The sequence below is a fragment of the Aegilops tauschii genome, chromosome 4 (assembly GCF_002575655.3).
Source record: "Aegilops tauschii subsp. strangulata cultivar AL8/78 chromosome 4, Aet v6.0, whole genome shotgun sequence".
Lineage (NCBI taxonomy): Eukaryota > Viridiplantae > Streptophyta > Magnoliopsida > Poales > Poaceae > Aegilops > Aegilops tauschii.
In genome coordinates this window covers 89,032,824-89,059,268 of record NC_053038.3, presented here as the reverse complement: position 1 = coordinate 89,059,268, position 26,445 = coordinate 89,032,824, and the positions used below count along the sequence as shown (strand labels likewise).

The following is a 26,445-nucleotide window of genomic DNA, read 5'->3' as shown; positions in this document are numbered from 1 at the left end:
GGGGTTATCGGTATTGTACCGGGACCACCGGAAGGGTCCCGGGGGTCCACCGGGTGGGGCCACCTATCCCGGAGGGCCCCATGGGCTGAAGTGGGAGGGGAACCAGCCGCTAGTGGGCTGGTGCGCCCCCCATGGGCCTCCCCCTGTGCCTAGGGTTGGAAACCCTGGGGGTGGGGGGCGCCCCACCTGGCTTGGGGGGGAAGTTCCCCCCCCTTGGCCGCCCCCCCCATAGATGGGATCCCAGGGCCGACGCCCCCCAGGGGGCCTATATAAAGGGGGGGAGGGAGGGCTGCTATACCCTAGCCCTCCCGTGACACCTCTCTCTCCCGCTTGCGCTTGGCGAAGCCCTGCCGGGATCCCCGCTACTTCCACCACCACGCCGTCATGCTGCTGGATCTCCATCAACCTCTCCTTCCCCCTTGCTGGATCAAGAAGGAGGAGACATCGCTGCTCCATACATGTGTTGAACGCGGAGGTGCCGTCCGTTCGGCGCTCGGTCATCGGTGATTTGGATCACGACGAGTACGACTCCATCAAGCCCGTTCACTTGAACGCTTTTGCTCGCGATCTACAAGGGTATGTAGATGCACTCCTTCCCTCTCGTTGCTAGTAAACTCCATAGATGGATCTTGGTGATGCGTAGAAAATTTTAAAATTCTGGAACGATCCCCAACACCGTCCAGCGGATCAATTCTCCTGGTCTTGGCGGCTTGAGGCTTCCGGGTCATCCCGCGCCGGTTATTCTTCTCCCTCCATTGTCTGGAAGTTAGGAAATGACCAATTGATGCCAGTCAAGGCTTGGAATTCAGCTTCATCATCGATAAGTTAAGACGGATTGATTTCAGGAGCGAAAGTATGCTTACGGATTGGAGGGATAAGATCCACAATTTTGTAAGATGGCATGGGCATTTTCTGGTTTTCCGCTGTATAAGCTGCCTGATACTTGGATAGATCTGTTTCTTCAGCAATAAGGCTCGCCAATGGACGTATCTCATTCACACAAGCAGCAAAATCTTTCTTGTCAAAGGGAGACCCGTCCTCTTTGAAGCTGGGGCAATCAGTGGCTAGCTCGGCCGGGTCTAATTCTGCCTGCCATGCCTTCGCCCGGCTTAAAGCCGTAATGGCACCGGCTCTGGTGGCTGACCGCTTGATCTCTTCAATTCTGGCAGGCAGGACAGAAAGTTTTCTTAGGACATCGTTGAGAAGAGATGGTGCTTGATTGGTTGGGGAGATGCGGCTATTGTGCGCTGGGCACCAGTGTATAACTGCTCTACTAGCTTGTAAACCGCCTTGAGCTTTATTAGCACTTCTTTACCAAGATTGCTACTTCTGGGGCTTGCATAACATATTATGATTAAGTCACCAGGCGGCTTACAAAATGGAGTGTGGAAAGTCATTACAATGTTAAGATCTTACCAAAAATAGCAGAGGTCATCTGTGTGATATGATGCCTCAAGCCAGTAAGTTCTGTGGTGACATCCTCCAAAGAGGCCTCAGCTTTTTCAGCCCTCTCTATCAGGGCAGCCTTCTCTTCAGCCCAGGTGGATTTCTCAGCATTATACTCAGTTTTAAGCATCTCTTTTCCATCCAAGCTAAACTTGAACTTGGAGTTAGCCTTCCGGGTCTCAGCTTCTTGTGCTTCAAGCCGGGTTTTCGAACCGGTCAACTGAGATTGAAATTGACTGGACGCCTCCTGCCAGTAGAAGATCGAAACAAGTATGCAAAGTTATGATATAGTCTTGTACAAAGAAAAGTCCCAAGCCCTTTGCAAGCAACAGCACTTGGCACTTGGGGGCTAATGGGTGCAGAAAGTTTCTTTATCAAGCAGTGACAGTGATAAGTCCCAAGCCCTTTGCAAGCAATAGCACTTGGCACTTGGGGTCTAATGGGTGCAGAAAGTTTCTCTATGAAGTAGTGACAGTTATAAGTACCGGTTTATTCATGACGATTAAACCGGCCCTTGGGGGCTACAAGTGCAAAGTTGACTATTGCTATATGAAAGTCCCGGTTTAAAATTCATAAGTTTAAGCCGGCCCTTGGGGGCTACAGGTCCAAAGTTGATTCTTGTTATATGAAAGTCCCGGCTTACCTTCATAAGTTTAAGCCGGCCCTTGGGGGCTACAGGTTTTGATTCAGATACATATCTAAAGGCTATCTAAAAGCTACAGTATATTTTATCATATTCAGTAGACTTGGGGGCTGAAGGAATATATCTTATAGACAAGGCAGAAGTTGATACCTCATATTTCTGGTGCATGTGTTTGACCATGTCAATCTCCAGATCGCGGCTGCTGTGCACTTGGCTGAGGTAGCCGGAGAGGATTTCATTAATGTTCAGATGAGAATAATTGGCCATGTCAAATTTGACCTTGCGTTTCTCGGTCAATTCCTCCTTGGCTGAATGTTTTGGTAGAGCAACAGGATTCCCCGGTTCTTGAAAACCAGTGTCGGTGATCAGAACTTCTTTAGTGTTTGGTTCTGAAGGCTTGATTGGGCTTGGCGGTTCAGCACCCAAAGGATCGATAATTATATGTTCAGTAGAGGTACCAGGATTTTCTGGTGGCGGGTCATCAGCAAGTTCCTCTGGGTGTTGCACGAAGGCTTCAGATATTGGTGCTTGCTTCACCGGTTCATGAGTCTTGGGGTTTTCTGTTGGCTTGTTTATTTTAGCCTTTTTGCTAGGCTTTGCTATTCCACTACAAGAGGATTGAAAAGGTCAGTATAAATACAGACATATGAAAAAACAAAGATAAAATTTGTACCCAGGGGCAGTCTTGAAAGCCGGAAGCTGAGTCTAAGATGAATCGCCAGATGAAGAGTGAGAGGTCCCCTGATAATTTGAGTCAGAATGATTAAGTGGTTGACGAATAAGACCTGCCTTGGGATAAACAGGGTTGGAATTTTGAAGCACCTCATTCCGGCGTTTGCGCGGGGCTGGTGTGTTAGGTAAATCGGAGGAAAGCTCTCCACCTCCACTGGTCCGAGTTCTGCGCCGGTTCTCATGCTGTTGTTGCTTCAAAATAAAGTTGGGATCCAAGTGAGCTAAAGGGTGAGAAAACCTTACTTTTCGGATCACTCGTCGAATTTTCTGTCTTCGCAAAGGCTCTGAGTCAGAGGAAATAATAGTTACCTCTTCATCACTCGCCTGGCTGGTTTCCGTGTCATCCTGATAGCAATCAGTGTCAATAAGATAGTTGAAAAAAGAGCCAAGGGAATCAAGGTCTACCTCTGACTCATCATCTTCATCCAGGTTCAACATATCAGAGGCAGTGGATTTCTTTTTATTCTTCTTCAGGGCTTTAGTCATAGCGCTAGCTTTCTTGGCGGCTTTCTCATCATATTTCCTTTTCCAAAAGGTGGCTCCAGCCTGCAAAAATTACAATAAAGGTTTGCAAAGTTATATGAAAAATAAAGTGAAAATGATGAACCGGACAGACTTACATCTGGTGCCGGGTTGAGTGTGCAGAAGGGATTCAGCCCCACTTTGCTGCAGCTCTCCAAGCTTTTGTTGAGAAGAGTTTTTGTCATATCATTAATTGCTTTATCAGTCAAACGTGTTGAGCTATAGCATAGCGGATCTTTGGCATCACCATTATATGTGCACATTAAACCGGGCCGGCGGCTCAACGGTATGATCCTCCAAGCTACCCAGCAATAGACCAGGTCAACACCAGTCAATCCATTGGCCAATAAAGCTCTAACCTTTGAAAAGGCAGGCATAAGTTTGGCTCTTTCGGCAGTGGTGAGCCATTCGGGGAGAGGATGCCTTGGGCTGAGCCGTTGTTCACGGAAAACCGGCAAATGATTCTCGTCAGCAGGAGAAGTATCCTGGCAATAGAACCAGGTTTGATTCCAGTCCTTGGGATGGCTTGGAAGCTGAGCATAAGGAAAGATGGCGTCTCTCCGCCGCTGAATGGAGATTCCGCCAAGTTCTAAGTTGGGTCCATCAGTAAACTCATTTTGGCGGCTCAAATAAAAATACTCTCTGAAGAGTTCGACACTGGGTTCCTCTTGAAGGTGTACTTCGCAAAAGACTTGGAAATTGCAGATATTTGATACAGAGTTGGGTCCGATGTCTTGGGGATGAAGTTGAAAGAAATGCAGGTCACGAAAGAATTTTGACCCGGGCGGTGAGAAGCCCTGGTTCATGTGATCAGTGAAAACAATGATCTCTTTCTCCTGCGACTAAGGTCTGACTTCATCTGGCTTGGGAGCACGCCAGTGAATGACAATTTTTGCTGGTAAAAACCCGATCTTGACATATTCTTGAAGCATTTCGTCTGTGACGATGGACGGGACCCAGTTGCATGACGTAACTGTCTTAGTCATGATTGGGGTACACGGCCTAAATAAGACGATTCAAGACGTGAGTGAACCGGCAGGCACCTGGTGGGTTACAAATTATTGTGTAAACTGCTGTGGAGAGCTAATGGATCTATAGCAGTTCAGAAAATGAAGTAAATTCTAAAACCGGAGAACTGAATTATGAGGGTGAATAAGCAAGCATGGTTAAGCCGGAAGGATATTGCCGAATTATTCAGGTTATGAGGTGTATGATGGCGGCTTAAACGGGGCCTAATGTTGTATGGCAGGTCACGGTTTATGGTATAAGTCGCCATGGTAATTATGGTGCTTCAGATCTATCAATGAAAAAATTCTGCTAAGTAACGGACGAACAGATTTTACAGACTGGAGCTATAATTTTGGATCTACGACTGTTTGAAAAATGAGGTAAATTATAAACCTAAGCTAGAGGCAGCAGAAAAGTTCGTGTGCTCCGATAAGATCTTCTATGGAAAGAAGGTATTCTGATGGTAAAGACGAATGCTAAACTACTACCGCACAAGTTTCATACTCTGTTTAGATCAAAAAGCTACTTGAACTAAAGGAGAAAACGAAGAACGACAAAGAACACCGAGGAACAAAGAAAACCCTAATGCAGATCTGAGGCTAGGGGAGATAAGATTTACGGATGCTGATGAGAAGCGGTCGCGCGCCGGCGTTCTCTGGTCCAGTCAGGGTGATGTAGTGGCCTGAGTTGATGCAGCGGACAGAGGTCGACGGCGGCGGAGCTCGAGCGCGTGCGCGGTATTGTGAAGGAGGAAGACAAAGGCAAGGAGGCGAGGGGGAGAATGGAAGGACCCCGACCCTATTTATAAGAGGATGGATACAAGGCATGCGCGGGAATCGAGGAGGCCGAAATCATTATGTGGCTATGCGGACGCCTTGATTTTTGGGATGTTTATTAAGATAAAGGATCAGTTAAGCTGTTCCGGGCCTCGTGCGAAATTAATGCTAAATGACGTTATGGCGGGTTAAGAAGATTCTGTGAGCTGACGTCATGGCGGGTTACAACAAAGTTTATTAAACGAACGATGCAAGATTTTGACAAGTCAGGTATTGAAGATTAATATGAACAAGTTCAAATCAACGTGGTGCCTAATGTTGGGGATATAACTAGTGGGTATGAACCGCCCAGGAGGGGCCGGGTCATACCACTGCCGACTTATCAATGAAGATGGCGGGTCATAGCAAGCCCATTGACGGCCCAAGACCCAGAGGCGACTTGAGACCCAAGGGGATGAACCGCCACATGTATAACTTGTATTGTAAGGCAAGCTTAGTTAGTCACCAAGCCGGACACGTTGTGTATGAGCCAGCCGGGGCTCTGTAAGCAGTCGGGCATCAACCTGTGTATATAAAGGGGTGACCCGGCGGCGGGTTAACTCAAGAAACAAGAGATCGAGAACTAGGTCAAGCGTATTCGCTCCCTGGTAATCGAAACCCAAGCAATACAACCTCAAACTGGAGTAGGCCTTTGCCTCGGGCTGAACCAGTATAAACTCTCTGTGTCCTTTGTCCCGATTAACCCCTTTTAAGCTAACCTAGTTGCGATGGCTCCACGACTAAGTCCTTTCACAAGGACATCTGCTATGTCAAGTCCATGACACATTACCTTGATGGAAACTACTTATCATTTCCTTCTGCTCCTCGTTGGGTTCGACGCTCTTACTTATCTAAAAGAGCTACAATTGATCCCATATACTTGTGGGTCATCGAGGCTATTTTCTGGCGCCGTAGCCGGGGAGTGAAGCGCCTTTGGTAAGTGGAATTTGGTAAGGAAATATTTATATAGTGTGCTGAAATTTATTGTCACTTGTTACTATGGAAATAATCCTTTGAGGGGTTTGTTCGGGGTATCATCACCTCGACCGGAACCACAATTAGCTACCCCTCAACCCACTGCACCTACTGAAAATATTTAATATGAAATTCCTTGGGGTATGATAGAACAACTGCTAGCTATTCCTTATGCAGGAGATGGAACCGAACATCCTGATATGCACTTGATATATGTGGAACAAATTTGTGGATTGTTCAAGCTTGCAGGTTTACCCGGAGATGAATATGAAAAAGGTTTCCCTTTATCTTTGAAGGGAAAAGCATTGGCATGGTATAGGCTATGCGAGGATATTGGATCTTGGAATTGGAATCGATTGAAATTGGAGTTCCACCAAAAAAATTATCCTATGCATCTAGTTCATCGTGATCGGAATTACATATATAGTTTTTGTTCTCGTGAAGGAGAAAGTATCACTCTAGCTTGGGGGAGGCTTAAGTCAATGTATATTCATGCCCCAATCATGAGCTCTCAAGAGAAATTATTATCCAAAAATTTTATGCTCGGCTTTCTCATAATGATCGATCCATGCTTGATACTTCTTGTGTTGGTTCTTTTATAAAGAAGACTATTGAATTCCGGTGGGATCTTTCGGAAAGAATTAAATGCAACTCTGAAGATTGGGAACTCGACGAAGGTAAAGAGTCAAGTATTAAGCTTAAATTTGATTGTGTTAAATCTTTTATGGATACCGATGCTTTTCAAAAGTTTAGCACTAAATATGGACTTGACTTTGAGATAGTAGCTTCCTTTTATGAATCATTTGCTACTCATGTTGATCTCCCTAAAGAGAAGTGGTTTAAATATCACCCACCTATTAAAGAAGAAATTAAAGAATCAGTACTAGCTAAAGAAGAAACTATAATTTATAATGTTGATCCAGTTGTTCCTACTGCTTATATTGAGAAACCACCTTTCCCTGTTAGGATAAAGGAACATGCTAAAGTTTCAACTGTGGTTAACAAAAGTTATATTAGAACACCTAAACCTGATGAACAAATTAAGGTAGAACCTAGTATTGCTATGGTTAAGGATCTCTTGGAAGAAAATGTAGATGGGCATGTTATTTACTTCTATGAAGAAGCTGCTAGAATTGCCAAACCTGATAAAAAGGATAAACATAGACCAGTTGTTGGCATGCCCGTTGTCTCAGTTAGAATAGGAGATCACTGTTATTATGGTTTATGTGACATAGGTGCTAGCGTGAGTGCTATTCCTTATTCCTTATATCAAGAAATTATGAATGACATAGCACCCGTAGAGATAGAAGACATAGATGTTACTATTAAACTTGCTAATAGAGACACTATATCACCAACTGGGATTGTTAGAGATGTTCAAGTCTAGTGTGGGAAAATAAAATACCCTACTGATTTTCTTGTTCTTGGTTCCCCACAAGATGACTTTTGTCCCATTATCTTTGGTAGACCTTTCTTGAACATCATTAATGCTAAAATAGACTGTGAGAAACAAACTATCAATGTTAGTTTTGGTAATGAGTCTCATGAGTTTAATTTTTATAAGTTTAGTAGAAAGCTGCATGAAAAAGAATTACCTAGTGAGGATGAAATAATTGGTCTTACTTCTATTGTTGTACCACCTACTGATCCTTTAGAACAATATTTTCTAGACCATGAAAATGATTTACATATGCATGAAAGAAATGAAATAGATAAGATTTTCTTTGAACAATGTCCTCTGCTTAAACACAATTCGCCTATTGAAACTCTACGAGGTCCTCCTCCACCCAAAGGTGATCCTGTGTTTGAATTAAAACAATTGCCAAACACTTTGAAATATGCTTATCTTGATGAAAAGAAGATATATCCTATTATTATTAGTGCTAATCTTTCAAAACACGAAGAAGAAAGATTATTGAAAGTTCTAAGGAAGCACCGAGCTGCTATTGGATATACTCTTGATGATTTAAAGGGCATTAGTCCCACTCTATGTCAGCACAATATTAATATGGAACCTGATGCTAAACCCGTTGTTGATCACCAGCGTTGGTTAAATCCAAAAATGAAGGAAGTGGTAAGAATGGAAATCTTAAAACTTCTGGAAGCAGGTATAATCTATCCTATAGCTGACAGTAGATGGGTAAGTCCTGTTAATTGTGTCCCTGAGAAAGGAGGTATTACTGTTGTTCCTAATGATAAGAATGAACTTATTCCACAAAGTATTGTTACAGGTTATAGAATGGTAATTGATTTCAGAAAATTAAACAAAGCAACTAGAAAAGATCATTACCCTCTGCCTTTTATTGATCAAATGCTAGACAGATTATCTAAGCACACACATTTTTGCTTCCTTGATGGATATTCTGGTTTTTCGCAAATACCTGTTTCTCAACCTGATCAAGAAAAGACCACTTTTACTTGTCCCTTTGGAACTTATGCTTATAGACGTATGCCTTTTGGTTTATGCAATGCACCTGCTACCTTTCAAAGATGTATGACTACTATATTCTCTGACTTTTGTGAAAATATTGTTGAGGTTTTCATGGATGACTTCTCTGTTTATGGGAAGTCTTTTGATGATTGTTTAAGCAATCTTGATCGAGTTTTATAGAGATGTGAACAAACAAATCTTGTCTTGAATTGGGAGAAGTGTCACTTTATGGTTAATGAAGGCATTTTCTTGGGTCATAAAATTTCTGAAAGAGGAATTGAAGTGGACAATGCTAAGGTTGATGCAATTGAGAAAGCGCCGTGCCCTAAAGATATCAAAGGTATTCATAGTTTCCTAGGTCATGCTGGTTTCTATAGGAGATTTATCAAAGACTTCTCTAAAATTTGTAGGCCTCTTACGAATCTTTTGCAAAAGGATGTTCCTTTTGTTTTTGATGATGATTGTTTATAAGCCTTCGAAACACTCAAGAAAGCCTTAATTTCTGCACCCATTGTTCAACCACCTGATTGGAACTTGCCTTTTGAAATTATTTGTGATGCTAGTGATTATGCTGTTGGTGCTGTTCTAGGACAAAGAGTTGATGAGAAACTGAATGTTATTCATTATTCTAGTAAAACTCTAGACAATGCTCAACGAAATTATGCAAGTACTGAAAAAGAATTCTTAGCAGTGGTGTTTGCTTGTGATAAATTTAGATCTTACATTGTTGACTCAAAAGTAATTGTTCACACCGATCATGCTGCTATTAAATATCTTATGAAAAGAAAGATGCTAAACCTAGACTTATTCGATGGGTTCTCTTGCTACAAGAATTTGATTTACATATCACTGATAGGAAAGGAGCTGAGAACCCCGTAGCTCATAATTTGTCTAGGCTTGAAAATGTGCTTGATGACCCACTACCTATTGATGATAGTTTTCCTGATGAGCAGTTAGCTGCAATAAATGTTGCTCATAACACTCCTTGGTATGCTGACTATGCTAATTACATTGTTGCTAAATATTTACCACCTAGCTCTACATACCAACAAAAGAAAAAATTCTTCTATGATTTAGGAGATTACTTTTGGGATGACCCACATCTTTATAAAGAAGGAGTAGATGGTATTATTAGACGTTGTGTACCTGAGCATGAACATGGACAAATCCTAATGTCACTCCGAAGCTTATGGAGGACATCATGTTGGAGATAGAACTGCTCACAAGGTATTGCAATCCGGATTTTATTGGCCTACTCTCTTCAAGGATGCCCGTAAGTTCGTCTTATCTTGTGATGAATGCCCAAGAATAAGTAATATCGGCAAGCGTCAAGAAATGCCTATGAATTCTTCACTTGCTGTTGAACCATTTGATGTTTGGGGATTTGATTACATGGGACCTTTTCCTTCCTCTAATGGGTATACACATATTTTGGTTGCTGTTGATTATGTTACTAAAGGGTAGAATCTATTCCAACCATTAGTGCTGATCACAACACCTCAATTAAAATGCTTAAGGAAGTTATTTTTCCAAGGTTTGGAGTCCCTAGATATTTAATGACTGATGGTGGTTCACACTTTATTGATGGTGCTTTTCGTAAAATGCTTGCCCAGTATGATGTTAATCATAGAATTGATGCGGCTTGAAGCTACGTCGGTATTTCCCCAAAGAGGAAGGGATGATGCAGCACATCGGCGGTAGGTATTTCCCTCAGTTATGAGATCAAGGTTATCGAACCAGTAGGAGAACCAAGCAACACAACATAAATAGCACCTGCACACAAATAACAACTACTCGCAACCCGACGTGTAAAAGGGGTTGTCAATCCCTTTCGGGTAGCGGCGCCTCAAGATAGGCAAACGGACGTGAGATAAATTGTAGTAGATTGATAGATCGAACAACAAATAAAATAAATAAGAATAAAACGCAACAAGGTACTTTTGTATTTTTTGTTTAGTAGATCTGAAAATAAAAGCAAAGGAAAATAGATCGCAAAGGCAAATAATATGAGAAAGAGACCCGGGGGGCGTAGGTTTCACTAGTGGCTTCTCACGAGAAAAATAGAAAATGGTGGGTGAACAAATTACTGCCGGGCAATTGATAGAACTTCAAATACTCATGATGATATCCAGGCAATGATCGTTATATAGGCATCACGTCCAAGATTAGTAGACCGACTCATGCCTGCATCTACTACTATTACTCCACACATCGACCGCTATCCAGCATGCATCTAGTGTATTAAGTTCATGGAGAAATGGAGTAATGCAATAAGAACGATGACATGATGTAGACAAGATCTATCTATGTAGAGATAGACCCCATCGTTTTATCCTTAGTAGCAATGATACATACGTGTCGGTTCGCCTTCTATCACTGGGATCAAGCACAGTAAGATCGAACCCACTACAAAGCACCTCTTCCCACTGCAAGATAAATAGATCAAGTTGGCCAAACAGAACCCAAACATCGGAGAAGAAATACGAGGCTATAAGCAATCATGCATATAAGAGATCAAAGAAACTCAAATAACTTTCATGGATATAAAAAGGTCGATCTGATCATAAACTCAAAGTTCATCCGATCCCAACAAACACACCGCAAAAAGAGTTACATCATATGGATATCCAAGAGACCATTGTATTGAGAATCAAACGAGAGAGAGAGAGAGGAAGCCATCTAGCTACTAACAACGGACCCGAAGGTCTACAAAGAACTACTCACACATCATCGGAGAGGCACCAATGGAAGTGGTGAACCCATCCATGATGGTGTCTAGATTGGATCTGGTGGTTCTGGACTCTGCGGCGGCTGGAATTGATTTTCGTCGACACCCTTAGGGTTTCTGAAATATTGGGGTATTTATAGAGCAAAGAGGCAGTCCGGGGCACCCGAGGTGGGCACAACCCACCAGGACGCGCCTGGGCCTCCTGGCGCGCCTGGTGGGTTGTGCTCCCCTCGGAGCACCCCCCATGCGCAACCTTGGCCCAATGGGTGTCTTCTAGTTCAAAAACAATCTCCATAAAGTTTTGTTGCATTTGGAATTCGTTTGGTATTGATTTCCTGCGATTTAAAAAATATGCAGAAAACATCAATTGGCACTTGGCACTATGTCAATAGGTTAGTACCAAAAAATGATATAAAATGAGTATAAAACATCCAAGATTTATAATATAACAGCATGGAACAATCAAAAATTATAGATACGTTGGAGACGTATCAGCACCCCCAAGCTTAACTCCTGCTCGTCCTTGAGTAGATAAGTGATAAAAACAGAATTTTTGATGTGGAATGCTGCCTAACATGTCATATCATATTCTTTTCTTTATAGCATGTACATTTGGACTTTTATATTTTTCAAAGCAATAGTCTAGTTTTGACATGACAACTTAAATACTCAAGCATATCAACAAGCAACCATGTCTTTCAAAATATCAATGCTAAAATAAGCTATCCCTAGCCCATCATGCTCAATCATTGATCCATTCATGAAACACACTCGCATATAAGCTACCCCCAATACTCAAGTACGATCGTATTGCCTCCTAGTTGGTGCTTTTATAAGATAAGATGGAGACTCAAATTCAAGAATAAAAATTGCATAAAGTAAAAGAATGGCCCTTCGCAGAGGGAAGTAGGGATTTGTAGAGGTGCCAGAGCTCAAAGCAAAAAACTTAGAGATAAAAACATTTTGGGAGGTGTGTCCTTCCCACCAACGAAAACAACTTAGAGTTCCCAACACTTTCCATGCTAGATATATCATAGGCGGTTCCCAAACAGAAAATAAATTTTATTCCTTTTTCAACCATACTTTCACTTCCCATGGCTAGCCGTATCCACGGTTGCCCTCCATACCAACACTTCCAAGGAATTTATTATTTGACAACATAAAGTAAATTCATTTGTCATTTCGGGGCTGGGCATCCCTAATACCTTTGCCTTACTCTTGTGCAGTGACAAGTGAACAAACATTCATCGTGAGAATAACACATCTAGCATGGAAAATATTAGCCACCCCTCACCGCTCCTAGAGCGGTACAAACACACGAAAGAGAAGTTTATTTTGAAAATTAGAGATGGCACATACAAATTTGCTTAGAATGGCAAAAGAATACCGCATATAGGTAGATATAGTGGACTCATGTGGCAAAACTAGTTTAAAGGTTTTTGGATGCACAAGTAGTGATCATACTTAGTGCAAAATGAAGGCTAGCAAAAGATTGACAAGCGACCAACCAAGAAACGAATAATCTCATAAGCGAGCATTAAGTATAATTAACACCGAATAATGCACCACAAGTAGGATATAATTTCATTGCATAATTATTGACTTTCGTGCTTTCATAGGGAATCACAAACCTTAACACCAATATTCTTACTAAAGCATAATTACTCATCAACATGACTCATGTATCACATCATCATATCTCAAAACTATTACTAAGAATAAAGTTAATTTTGTCCAATGATCTAAATGAAAGTTTTTATTATATCCTTCTTGGATATCTATCGCTTTGGAACTAATTTTCACATGTTGCTTTTGATAAGCTCAAACAAATATAAGTGAAGATCATGAGCATAATTATTTCTTTCTCTCAAATTAATTTAATTGAAGAAAGAGAGAATTTCTTGAAAATTTTACTAACTCTCAAATAAATCTTGAAGCAAGAGAGCATTTCTTCAAAAATACTAAAGCACACCATGCTCAGAAAGATATAAGTGAAGCACTAGAGCAAGTCCATAGCTCATAAAAATTTAAGTGTAGCATAGAGAGCAATTCTAACAAGTCATGACATAATTTTGGCTCTCTCAAATATGTGTGTCCAGCAAGGAATCAAGTCTTAAAACACAAAATAAAACAAGCATAGACTCGTACAAGACGCTCCAAGCAAAACACATAGTATGCGACGAATAAAAATATAGCTTCGAGTAAAATATCGATGGTCATTAGTAGAAAGAGGGGATGCCACTCGGGGCATCCCCAAGCTTAGTTGCTTGCTCTCTTTTGGATAATAGCTTGGGATGCCGGGGCATCCCCAAGCTTAGGCTCTTATTACTCCTTATTCCTTCATCCATCGTAAGATAACCCAAAACTTGAAAACTTCAATCACACAAAACTCAACAAAACCTTCGTGAGATCCGTTATTATAAGAAAGCAAATCACTACCATAAGTATTGTAGCAAACCAATTCATATTTTATTCTTGCATTATATCTACTATATTCCAACTTTTCTATGGCAAAAAATCATCAAAGAAAACTATAGAGCCATCAAAACAAGCACACAACGCAAAGAAAACAGAATCTGTCAAAAACTGAAAAGTCTGTAGTAATCTGACTATTTCGAATACTTCTGAAACTCAAAAAATTCTGAAAAATTAGGACGACCTTAGAAATTTGTATATTAATCTTCTGCAAAAAGAATTGGCATTTTATCACGCTTTGGTAAATAATAAGAATTGTTTTCGTGAGTGCAAAAGTTTCTGTTTTTCAGCAGGATCAAACAACTATCACCCAAGAAGATCCTAAAGGCTTTACTTGGCACAAACACTAATTAAAACATAAAAAACACAATCATAACAGTAGCATAATTGTGCTAACACTCAAGAACAGAAAGCAAAAAGCAAAAATAAATTTTATTCATTGGTTTGCCTCCCAACAAGCGCTATAGTTTTACGCCCTTAGCTAGGCATAAAGCAAGGATCTATGTTTTATCATCCTTGATCTTTTGAAAGCAAAGGGAGAATTTCCTATCAATGGCATTTAATTTTCTATTTCATGAAAGCACACGGCCATTGATAGCAGAAGAAAGATTAAGCATGTTGCAAAAATTCATATCTAAACTAGCCTTCATCTCTTTAATTATTTAATTTTGATAAAAGCACATAAAGGTAGTTGATTCAACATCTTCTCCTTTGGGGTGCCCAAATACGGTCTCCATCTTTTCATAAGTATCAACGGCATCCACTTCAAGAAAACCGTTTTCAAATATAGAATCCAAAACTTGCTTGAAGGAAGAAGGTAAACCAACATAAAAACTTTTCAAACATAGAATTCTCAACAACCTATCCCAAGCATCTTTCAAAGATTCATCAAGCAAATAACGAAAAATTTCGGGATCATCTTCATCAAAATTGTTAAGATTTTCCTTAACAACCCCGGTAAATCCTTCCATAGCATCCTTGTTTATGAGTTTAGAGAGGACATAGGGGTTATCCAAAGCATTAAAACTCGGGAGAAAACCCTTAGCCTTTTTAGGATCGGTCATGGCGACAGAGAAGAGAACTTAAGCAAACGAGAAAACGGCGAGCGAAAAAGAGGGGCGAATGAAAATGGCAAATTTTTGTGAAGTGGGGGAGAGGAAAACGGGAGGCAAATGGCAAATAATGTAAATTGCGAGGAGATGAGATTTGTGATTAGGAACCTGGTATATGTGGAAGATCCTCCCTGGCAACGGCGCCAGAAATTCCTTTTGATGCGGCTTGAAGCTACGTTGGTATTTCCCCAAAGAGGAAGGGATGATGCAGCACAGCAGCGCTAGGTATTTCCCTTAGTTATGAGACCAAGGTTATCGAACCAGTAGGAGAACCAAGCAACACAACGTAAACAACACCTGCACACAAATAACAACTACTCGCAACCCGACGTGTAAAAGGGGTTGTCAATCCTTTCGGGTAGCGGCACCTCAAGATAGGCAAACAGACGTGAGATAAATTGTAGTAGATTGATAGATCGAACGCCAAATAAAATAAATAATAATAAAACGCAGCAAGGTATTTTTGTATTTTTGGTTTAGTAGATCTGAAAATAAAAGCAAAGGAAAATAGATCGCTAAGGAAAATAATATGAGAAAGAGACCCGGGGGTCGTAGGTTTCACTAGTGGCTTCTCTCGAGAAAAATAGCAAATGGTGGGTGAACAAATTACTGTTGGGAAATTGATAGAACTTCAAATACTCATGATGATGTCCAGGCAATGATCATTATATAGGCATCACGTCCAAGATTAGTAGACCGACTCCTGCCTGCATCTACTACTATTACTCACACATCGACCGCTATCCAGCATGCATCTAGTGTATTAAGTTCATGGAGAAACGGAGTAATGCAATAAGAACGATGACATGATGTAGACAAGATCTATCTATGTAGAGATAGACCCCATTGTTTTATCCTTAGTAGCAACGATACATATGTGTCGGTTCCCCTTCTGTCACTGGGATCAAGCACCGTAAGATCGAACCCACTACAAAGCACCTCTTCCCATTGCAAGATAAATAGATCAAGTTCGCCAAAAAAAACCAAACATCGGAGAAAAAATACGAGGCTATAAGCAATCATGCATATAAGAGATCAAAGAAACTCAAATAACTTTCATGGATATAAAAAGATAGATCTGATCATAAACTCAAAGTTCATCCGATCCCAACAAACACACCGCAAAAAGAGTTATATCGTATGGATCTTCAAGAGACCATTGTATTGAGAATCAAACGAGAGAGAGGAAGCCATCTAGCTAGTAATTACGGACCCGAAGGTCTACAAAGAACTACTCACGCATCATCGGAGAGGCACCAATGGAAGTGGTGAACCCCTCCGTGATGGTGTCTAGATTGGATCTGGTGGTTCTAGACTCTGCGGCGGCTGGAATTGATTTTCGTCGACTCCCCTAGGGTTTCTGGAATATTTGGGTATTTATAGAGAAAAGAGGCGGTTCGGAGGGCACCCGAGGTGGGCAAACCCACGAGGGCGCGCCTGGGGCCTCCTGGCGCGCCCTGGTGGGTTGTGCTCCGCTCGGAGCACCCCTAGGCGCAACCTTGGCCCATTGGGTGTCTTCTGGTCCAAAAAAATCTTCGTAAAGTTTCGTTGCATTTGGACTCCGTTTGGTATTGATTTCCTGCGATGTAAAAAACATGTAGAAAACAACAACTGGCACTTGGCACTATGTCAATAGGTTAGTACCAAAAAATGATATAAAATGATTATAAAACATCCAAGATTTATAATATAATAGCATGGAACAATCAAAAATTATATATACATTGGAGACGTATCACTTATCATCCTTTGTCTGGTGGTCAAGTTGAACTTAGCAATAGAGAAATAAAATTAATTTTGCAAAAGACTGTCAATAGATCCCAGAAGAATTAGTCTAAGAAATTACATGATGCACTTTGGGCTTATAGAAAAGCCTGTCATTTGCCTCTTGAGTTAGAACATAAAGCATATTGGGCAATCAAAGAACTCAACTATGATTTCAAACTTGCCGGTGAAAAGAGGTTGTTTGATATTAGCTCATTAGATGAATGGAGAACCCAAGCTTATGAAAATGCCAAGTTGTTTACAGAAAAAGTCAAAAGATGGCATGATAAAAGAATCCAAAAGCATGAGTTCAAAGTCGGAGAAAATGTTCTTTTGTACAACTCTCGTTTCAGAATCTTTGCAGGAAAACTCCTCTCAAAATGGGAAGGCCTCTATGTCATCGAGGAGGTTTATCGTTCTGGAGCTATCAAAATAAATAATGTCGAAGGTACTAACCCGAAGGTTGTTACGGGCAACGAATAAAACATTATATCTTAGGTACGCCCATTAATGTTGAAAGTAATATTATCCAAACTTTGACACCGGAAGAACACATAAAAGAGTCCTCCTAGAACACTCCAGAATCATGAAAATAAGGAGGTACGTGATATGGTAAGTAAACGGACTCTGAAAAATCCGCAAAAATATTTTTTGTCGGTTTTGGAATATTTAGAAAATTAGGAAAATAAGAAACTTCCAGGAAGCGTACCCTGGTGGGCACAAGACACCAGGGCGCGCGCCTAGGTGGGTTGTGCCCACCTGGGTACCTTCCGGACTCCGTTTTTCTACAACTTACTTGTTTCCCAAGATAAAAAAATCTTTATATACCCCCCGAACCTGTTGACCACCATATCACGGAGAAATCTTCTGTTTTCTTTTCTTGCTGTTTTCCCGTCAAATATGAAAATATGTCGTCCCAAGACTCCGAGGGTGAGAGCTATGCTGCTGATTTCATCGCAAACCCCAAGTCCTATGGGGATGTGGAGCACTATGGCTGGACCACGGAGGAAGAGGAAGACTATTATCCTAGGGAGAAGGAGGAGACAAGCTCAGATGAGGACGAGACCCCGCTGCCTCAACCTGGGGAGATGCATGTGGAATTGAAGAAGTCAAGCCTCCCCAATAAAGCAAAGAGGTCTAAGGTTCAGTTTATACCCTTTCGCCTTTTGCAGGAATGCAAGCAGGACTTATGTAAGAAGGTACTGGAGCTCGAGCAGAAGGTCGGTGAATTGAAGGAGGAAAATTCCATGCTCAAGTGTAAGCTAAGGAAGAAGGACAAACCCTCTACACCACCACCACCTTCTTCTTCATCACCAAAAGAAAACTGAGTATCGGGTATGGGCACTCCCCTTGGCTTCCACCAAGCTTGGGGGAGGTGCCCCGGTATCGTATCATCCCCACTATCTTTTGCCTTTACTTATTTTAGTTCGATCCATAGTTATCTTTTGCTTTAGATGAATAAAAGTTTAGTTCAATCCTTTCTTTTCAATAGTTTGCTTACTGATCTATCTTTGTAATCGTGTGCGAGATATATTATAAAGTTTAGTTTGAGTTTTTGCTTTCTTTACTTCCATGTTGCAATAAAAAGAAAGGAAATAAATAAAAGGAAAAGAAATAAATCAAGAAGATCATATGCTAATCTTATGGTAGGTGATGACACCACATAAGGAAAAGTATAAGTAGGAAATTTTATTAGAGATTGACAAACATAGCATTAGTCAATGATGCAACTCATGAAAGAATTAATAAGGGAAGAGAAGATTCACATATAAATATACTATCCTAGAAATATTTTGTGATTGTGAGCCCCCATCAAAATATTATATGCCAAAATTGTTGACGTTGGACAAGGAAGACAACCTAATGATTTATGTTTGTTCGTATTCACATAGAAGTCATATCGTCATAGATCCTTTAACATGTGGTGCGTTAACCCTATCTTTGCTAACCAAAAATTTCGCACTAAGTAGAGATACTACTTGTGCATCCAAAAACACTTAAACCCAAATCTTATTTTCAAGAGTCCACCATACCTACCTAGGGATTGAGCAAGATCGCTCAAGTAAGTTGTCACCGGTGCAAAAAGGCAATAAAAATTGCTTCTAAAAGTGTGAGATCATTTAGTGTAACAGAAAATTGAGCGTTGCACGAACTTGTGATGGTGAAGAATAAAAGCGACAGACTGCATAATAAAGGTCGCTATCACAAGGGGTAATGCAACATGACGTTCTTTTGCATTAAGGGGTTGAGAATGCCAACAAATAAGCGCATGGCAACCTCTGCTTCCCTCTGTGAAGGGCCTATCTTTTACTTTTTATGTATTTACTTTTATGCAAAGAGTCAAAGTTTTCTCTCTATTCCTTTTTAATTTTTCTCCTGTGGCAAGCATCATGTGGTGAGGAAAGATCTAGGCACATATGTCCAGTTGAATATGGGTAGCATGAGTTATTATTGTTGACATCACCCTTGAGGTGAATACGTTGGGAGGCGAAACTATAAGCCCCTATCTTTCTATGTGTCCGGTTGAAACGTTTTAATTGCTCATGTGTACATGGTGAGTGTTAGCAATCATAGAAGACTATATGATGGTTGAGTATGTGTACTTGCTTAGAGGCTCCGATACGTGACCCTTCCTGAAAAGATGATGAATTGTAGTTGCAAGGTTGACTGAGAACACATTTTGTTGGTTTCTAATAGAGTTTTTGCTTTATACTTCAATAGCGTGATGAATTGTCACTCATTCATGAGAAGTCTATGATAAAAGTTCTTTGATAAGAGTCTTATGTTTAAGATTGTTGCTGTTATAATAATGAACATGATGCTTCTATGTTTGTATTTTGTTTTTATCGACACCTCTCTCTCTAAGCATGTGAACATGTTTTTCGATTTGGGTTTCGCTTGAGGACAAGTGAGGTCTAAGCTTGGGGGAGTTGATACGTCCATTTTGCATCATGTTTTCCTACTATTATTTATGATGTTTTTATGCATAATAATGCTTTTTGGAGTAATTCTAATGCCTTTTCTCTTATAATTTACAAGGTACACACAAAGAGGGAGAATTCCGGTAGCTACAAATCAGGACCTGGAAAAGCTACGCCATGCTACCTATTCTGCACAACTCCAAACAGGCTGAAACTTCACGGAGAATTTTTATGGAATATATGATGAATATTGGAGCAAATAAGTACCAGAGGAGGCCCACCAGGTGGGCACAACCCACCTGGGCGCGCCAGGGAGCCCGGGCGCGCCCTGGTGGGTTGTGCTCACCCAGGCCCACCTCCGGTGCCCATCTTCTGGTATATAAGTCATTTTGACCTAGAAAAAAAATAAGGGGAGGACTTTCAGGACGGAGCGCCGCCGTCTCAAGGCGGAACTTGGGCAGGAGCACTTTTGCCCTCCGGTGGAGCGATTCCGCTGGGGGAACTTCCCTCCCGAAGGGGGAAACCATCGTCCTCATCATCACCGACAACTCTCCCATCTTGGGGAGGGCAATCTCCATCAACATATTCAACATCACCATCTCATCTCAAACCCTAGTTCATCTCTTGTGTTCAATCTTGTTACCGGAACTATAGATTGGTGCTTGTGGGTGACTAGTAGTGTTGATTACATCTTGCAGTTGATTACTATATGGTTTATTTGGTTGAAGATTATATGTTCAGATCCAATATGCTATTTAATACCCCTCTGATCTTGAGCATGATTATCATTTGTGAGTAGTTACTTTTGTTCTTGAGGTCACGGGAGAAATCATGTTGTAAGTAATCATGTGAACTTGATATGTGTTCGATATTTTGATAGTATGTATGTTGTGATTCCCTTAGTGGTGTCATGTGAACGTCGACTGCATGACACTTCATCATATTTGGGCCTAAGGGAATGCATTGTGGAGTAGCAATTAGATGATGGGTTGCGAGAGTGAAAAAAGCTTAAACCCCAGTTTATGCGCTATTCCGTAAAGGACCAATTGGATCCAAAAGTTTAATGCTATGGTTAGAATTTATTCTTAATACTTTTCTTGTAGTTGCGGATGCTTGCGGGAGGATTAATCATAAGTAGGAGGTTTGTTCAAGTAAGAACATCACCTAAGCACCGGTCCACCCACATATCAAATTATCAAAGTAGCGAACACAAATCGAACCAACATGGTGAAAGTGACTAGATGAAATTCCCGTGTCCCCTCAAGAACGCTTTACTTATCATAAGAGACCGTTTTTCCTGTCCTTTGCCTGAAAAGGATTGGGCTACCTTGCTGCACTTTTTTACTATTATCGTTACTTGCTTGTTACAAATTATCTTGCTATCAAACTACTCGGTTACTTACAATTTCATCACTTGCAGACATTACCTTGCTGAAAACCACTTATCATTTCCTTCTGCTCCTCGTTGGGTTCGACACTCTTACTTATCGAAAAGAGCTACAATTGATCCCATATACTTGTGGGTCATCAACCATCCACAACATCTATGGATCCTATATTTTTTTAGGTACTCTAACAACTGCAAAAGGGGCTTGGATCATTCCAAATGCCCACTTCACATCCTTTCTAGCTTCTTATCATCTTTGGGAAAGTAAGATCTTTTCTCACCCCTTGGCTCAGACATGGTCTTGAAGAAGGTCGCATGAAGGATAAATGGCATCACAAAGAGACTAGCCCATGTTGTAGTCATGACCATCGATGGTATAGTTACACGAAGGAGCTTGTCCCGCACACAGTCTTGGAAACAATGGAGAGTGTTGCAACATGTCATTGTGAGATCTGGATATTTGAAAGAAAGAGTGCAAAATCCAGAGGTCTTATGATGCAACTACTTCAAGAATGATGGCGGGCTTCTTAAAACTGCCATGATATTGCCCTCGTACATCATATGTTTAATCCTTCCATTGTTGATGCATGCAATCGAGGAATCCAAGTATACCTTGCCACTGCTGCTCCCATAGGAGTTTTTGAATTCCCTGAAGAGGGAGGGTGATGTAGCACAACAACATAAAGTATTTTGCTCAGTTAAGAACAAAGGTTTAATCGAACTAGTAGGAGTGTAAAAGCTAACAAGATAAGCAACACCTACACACAAACAAACAAAAATGCTTGCACCCAACTTGTCAAGGGGGTTGTCAACCCCCTCGCCTTGTTAGTTGCAAGGTTAAAAGCAAATGGTGATAGATAATGATATGGAAAAACGGCAAAATAAATAAAGGTAACTAAAATAGTAACATAGCAACGCAAGTATTAATGGAGAATGGACCCGGGGGCCATAGGTTCACTAGTAGCATCTCTCTTGAAAGCAGGTAGTGGCATGATAAACAAATTATTGTTGGGCGACTAACAGGTAAGCAACATTGGTAACTATGACCATTCATGACATAATCTTGTATAGGCATACATCCGTGACAAGTAGACTGTTATCCATCTACATCTACTACTATTACTCCATCCCAAGACCACTATCCAGTATGCATCTCAAAGTACTAAATTTAATGAAAAATAGAGTAACGCAATAAGCAATATGACATGATGTAGACAGAAAGAAACCTAGCAATAAGATCAATCTCCGTCGTTTTATCCCTAACAACACATCACATGCCTTCTCCCCATTTTGTCACTGGGATATAGATCACCGTGAGATTGAACCCACTACTATGAAGCACTCCCACTGAAGAATTACCCATCTATCTTGGCCAGAGAAGACAAATAACTCGAAAAGCATACATAGCTACTCAATCATACATCATAATTTAAAAGGTTCAGTTATATTCAATGAATAATGTGATTGCAAATCCACAAATCATCGAATCCCAACAAACACACCACAAGAATTACATCGGCTTGATCTCAGAGGAGATCATTGTATTGAAGATCAAAGAGAGGGAGAGAGAGAGAGAGAAAGAGAGAGAAGAAGAAGAAGAAGAAGAAGCCATCTAACTATTACTATGGCTCGTAGGTCCTAAAGGAACTACTCACACATTATCATGGAGGCAACAAGATTGATGAAGAGGCCTCCCGTGATGGCTTCCCCCTCCGACAGAACACCGAAACAGGGTTCCAAATGGGATCGATTCGAAATAGAGGGTTGCGACCGTGATAATATTCTTTCGGGTTCGCTTTTGAGGGTTCCGAGAATTATATGATTTATAGGCGGAAGAATTAGGTCAAACGGAGGCTGAGGGGCCCCACATGAGCAGGTGGCGTGGCCCCCCTCCCCCCCGCCACGCCACATGGCCATGTGATTGCCTCGTGGGTCCCCTCGACCTCTCTCAAAGCTTCTAGGGTCCTTCATTGTCTAACAAAAATTGTCAAAAATCGTCATCATATTTGGACCTTTCTAGATATGAATTTCTACGAAACCATAAACAAGCAAAAAAGAAGTGACACTGGGCACTAAATTAATAAATTAGTCTATATATATATATATATAAATATATAAAAAGGTATAATATAATAGAATTTAATAAAAGAATTATAGATACGGTGGAGACGTATGAGCCACCTCTTGCTTTCGACGATGCCATTAGCTATGTTGTGTATTCTATATTTGGTTCTCTCAAGTACTCTGATACAAACACTTTGACCACCGCAGTAGAAAATTTGACCATCGCTTTGAGGCATGTGGGGGCTATTTGGATAAGAGCCAAGGGTTGCCCAGCCAAATTTTTTGCATTGACCAACGTGTTGGCGCATATTTGGATCAGCTCCAAATATTTGGCTCGCCCCCCACCCATCTGTAACCAAAATATTGGCGAAGCCGTGGCGGCTGAATTGTCCGCCAATTTTTTGGCGTGCCCATGGTTGGCAGAGCCACCATGGGCAGCAACCAAACGGCTCAGTGATTTCAGACATCAGAAGATACTCGTCCACAAATCTCAAGGCATACTTTCATTGACAGGTCCGCGTTGGAGATGTCCTTGGGATCGTACTTTCCTTGTCAAAGCCACACAAGAGATAAGGCGAGCCTGTGCCCACGAAAATTCACTTGATGTCGAGTAGTTCGATCTTCGGCTCATTCTCCTCCATTCATTCCCACCATCGCTCGAGTGAGCGATCAGTGGCATGGCGTTCATGGCGAGCGGCAGGGTGGCGATCGCTCCGACCAGAGCAAGGTTCGTCACTCCCCGCAGCCTCTTCAACTGGGGCAGAGGCGCAAAAGACGCCGAGACGCCGCCGCCGCAGTTCCAGTACCACGGCGTGGAGCCGCCGTTCCCCATGTCGCTCGTGGCCAATACGCACCTCAGAGGACGCGAGCTCAGCTGCTGTTACAGGGCCACCGTTGACGGCTTCAGCGCGACGGACTTCCACCGGCGGTGCGACTTCAAGGGCCCCTGCGTCGTCGTCGGCTACACGGCGGGAGGCTCCTTCAGGTTCGGCGGGTTCAGCCCGGAGGGGTACCGCAGCACGGACGACTACTACGACACGCTCGACGCCTTCCTCTTCTACTGGCCGCCGGCAGCGCCGGAGGACACCGCCGCTGCCGTTCCGGTGGTGCTGCCCAAGGTGGGCGGGAGCGGTGCTGCGCTGTTCGACTACTCACGGGGCGGGCCGCAGTTCGGCGCCGACGGGCTGCTCATCGGCCCGCCGCTCACCGCCGTGATGGGGGTGTTCACGGGGCCCGACGCCAGCGTTGGCGTCGGCGACCTCCGGCGCGCGCGGTCACGGCTTGGGCTGTCCTACGCGAAGAGGGAGGACGGCAAGGAGAGCCTGTTCGGCGACGAGTCCAAGGTCGAACTCGACGAGGTGCTGGTCTTCTGTAGCCCACAGATTGCCAGCATGTACTAGCTCAGTTTGCTTAGAGCTATGGGTGGATAATTAAGCTAGCCAGTAAAAGAGGATGCTGTCTTTGTCTTGTCCCGTTCGTCCAAATGTTAATGCCTAAATAAATGCTAAAAAGTGCAGCTGCACTTTTCGGTTGATCCCAGCGCATACTCATGGACCAAAAGATGCAACAAACCTGATTCCAGATTTTGTAAACTGTCCACCTACTTATTTTATGTATAGAAAGATTCTTCATTTCGTCCGACCAACCGTGTCAACCCAGTGACAATGTAACGCACATTAACTCTGGTACAAGAAAAATAAAAAAACTATAACTTTCACACGGCGTGTCGTAATTATGATCCGTTTTCACCGTTGGGTTCCTCGTGACGAGCTCTTCAAAACTATATCTCATATGAATATGTGTTGATGTTTTTTTTAAAGAAACTTTGATGCTAGATGAAGCAAGTTTAATGCTAAACATGAACAACTTCGATGTTAGAACAATTGCACCATGTGTATAAGTGAATTCGCCCAGTAGCCTCGTACTTAATTGTGTACAATAGGTCATAGGTGGTTACATTGTTTCGTTGCCTACCATATTATGAAACTTGCTCACCGTGAAGTGGAAAGTGTCTAACATGGTTTCTTAGCTGTCTGCCTCAAAAACCAAATTGTCTACATCATTACGAAGCTTCCTACGAGTGATCCGCAATTGCCTATAATACTACGAAAGTTGTCCATCAGGGGACCTGAGTTGCTGATACGTCTCCAACGCATTTATAATTTTTATTATTCCATGCTATTAAATTATCTTTTTTGGATTTTTATATGCATTAATATGCTATTTTATATTATTTTTGGGACTAACCTATTAACCTAGAGCCCAGTGCCAGTTTCTGTTTTTTCCTTGTTTTTGAGTTTTACAGAAAAGGAATGTCAAACGGAGTCCAAACGGAATAAAACTTTACGATGATTTTTCTTGGACCAGAAGACATCCACGGAGCTTGGAGTGGGGGGGGGGGGTCAGAAGACGCCCGAGGAGGCCACAAGCTTGCCAGGCGCGCCCTGAGGGCTTGTGGGCCCATCAGGAGTCCTCCAACCCTAATCTTTGCATTATAAATTACCAAATATTCCCAAACCACCAGAAGCGTCCACCAAAATTCTTTTCCGCCGCCGCAAGCATCTGTTCTCATGAGATCCCATCTTGGGGCCTTTTCTAGCGATCTGCTGGAGGGGGTTTCGATCACGGAGGGCCTCTACATCAACCTTGGTGCCCTTCTAATGATGCGTGAGTAGTTTATCACAGACCTACGGGTCCATAACTAGTAGCTAGATGGCTCATTCTCTCTCTTTGATGTTCAATACAATGTTCTCCTCGATGTTCTTGGAGATCTATTCGATGTAATATTTTTTTGCGGTGTGTTTATTGAGATCCGATGAATTGTGGATTTATGATCAGATTATCTATGAATACATTTGAGTCTTCTCTAAACTCTTATATGCATGATTAAGATATCTTTGTATTTCTCTTCGAACTATCGATTTGGTTTGGCCAACTAGATTGGTTTTTCTTGCAATGGGAGAGGTGTTGGGGAACGTAGTAATTTCAAAAAATTTCCTACGCACACGCAAGATCATGGTGATGCATAGCAACGAGAGGGGAGAGTGTTGTCCACGTACCCTCGTAGACCGAAAGCGAAAGCGTTAGCACAACGCGGTTGATGTAGTCGTACGTCTTCACGATCCGACCGATCAAGTACCGAACGCACGACACCTCCGAGTTCAGCACACGTTCAGCCCGATGACGTCCCTCGAACTTCGATCCAGCCGAGTGTTGAGGGAGAGTTTCGTCAGCACGACGGCGTGGTGACGATGATGATGTTCTACCGACGCAGGGCTTCGCCTAAGCACCGCTACAGTATTATTGAGGTGGACTATGGTGGAGGGGGGCACCGCACACGGCTAAAAGATCAAACGATCAATTGTTGTGTCTCTAGGGTGCCCCCTGCCCCCGTATATAAAGGAGCAAGGGGGAGAGGTGCG

General features: G+C 42.1%; 1 protein-coding gene across 1 annotated transcript; it reads left to right on the top strand.

Annotated features, from left to right (window-relative positions):
* The first annotated feature begins 23,373 nt into the window (after positions 1-23,373).
* Positions 23,374-24,557, top strand: LOC109765604 (uncharacterized). The gene has a single exon (XM_020324392.4). It carries the CDS (start codon positions 23,701-23,703, stop codon positions 24,421-24,423), a length of 723 nt encoding a protein of 240 aa, XP_020179981.1. The 5' UTR covers positions 23,374-23,700; the 3' UTR covers positions 24,424-24,557.
* Positions 24,558-26,445: the final 1,888 nt, after the last annotated feature.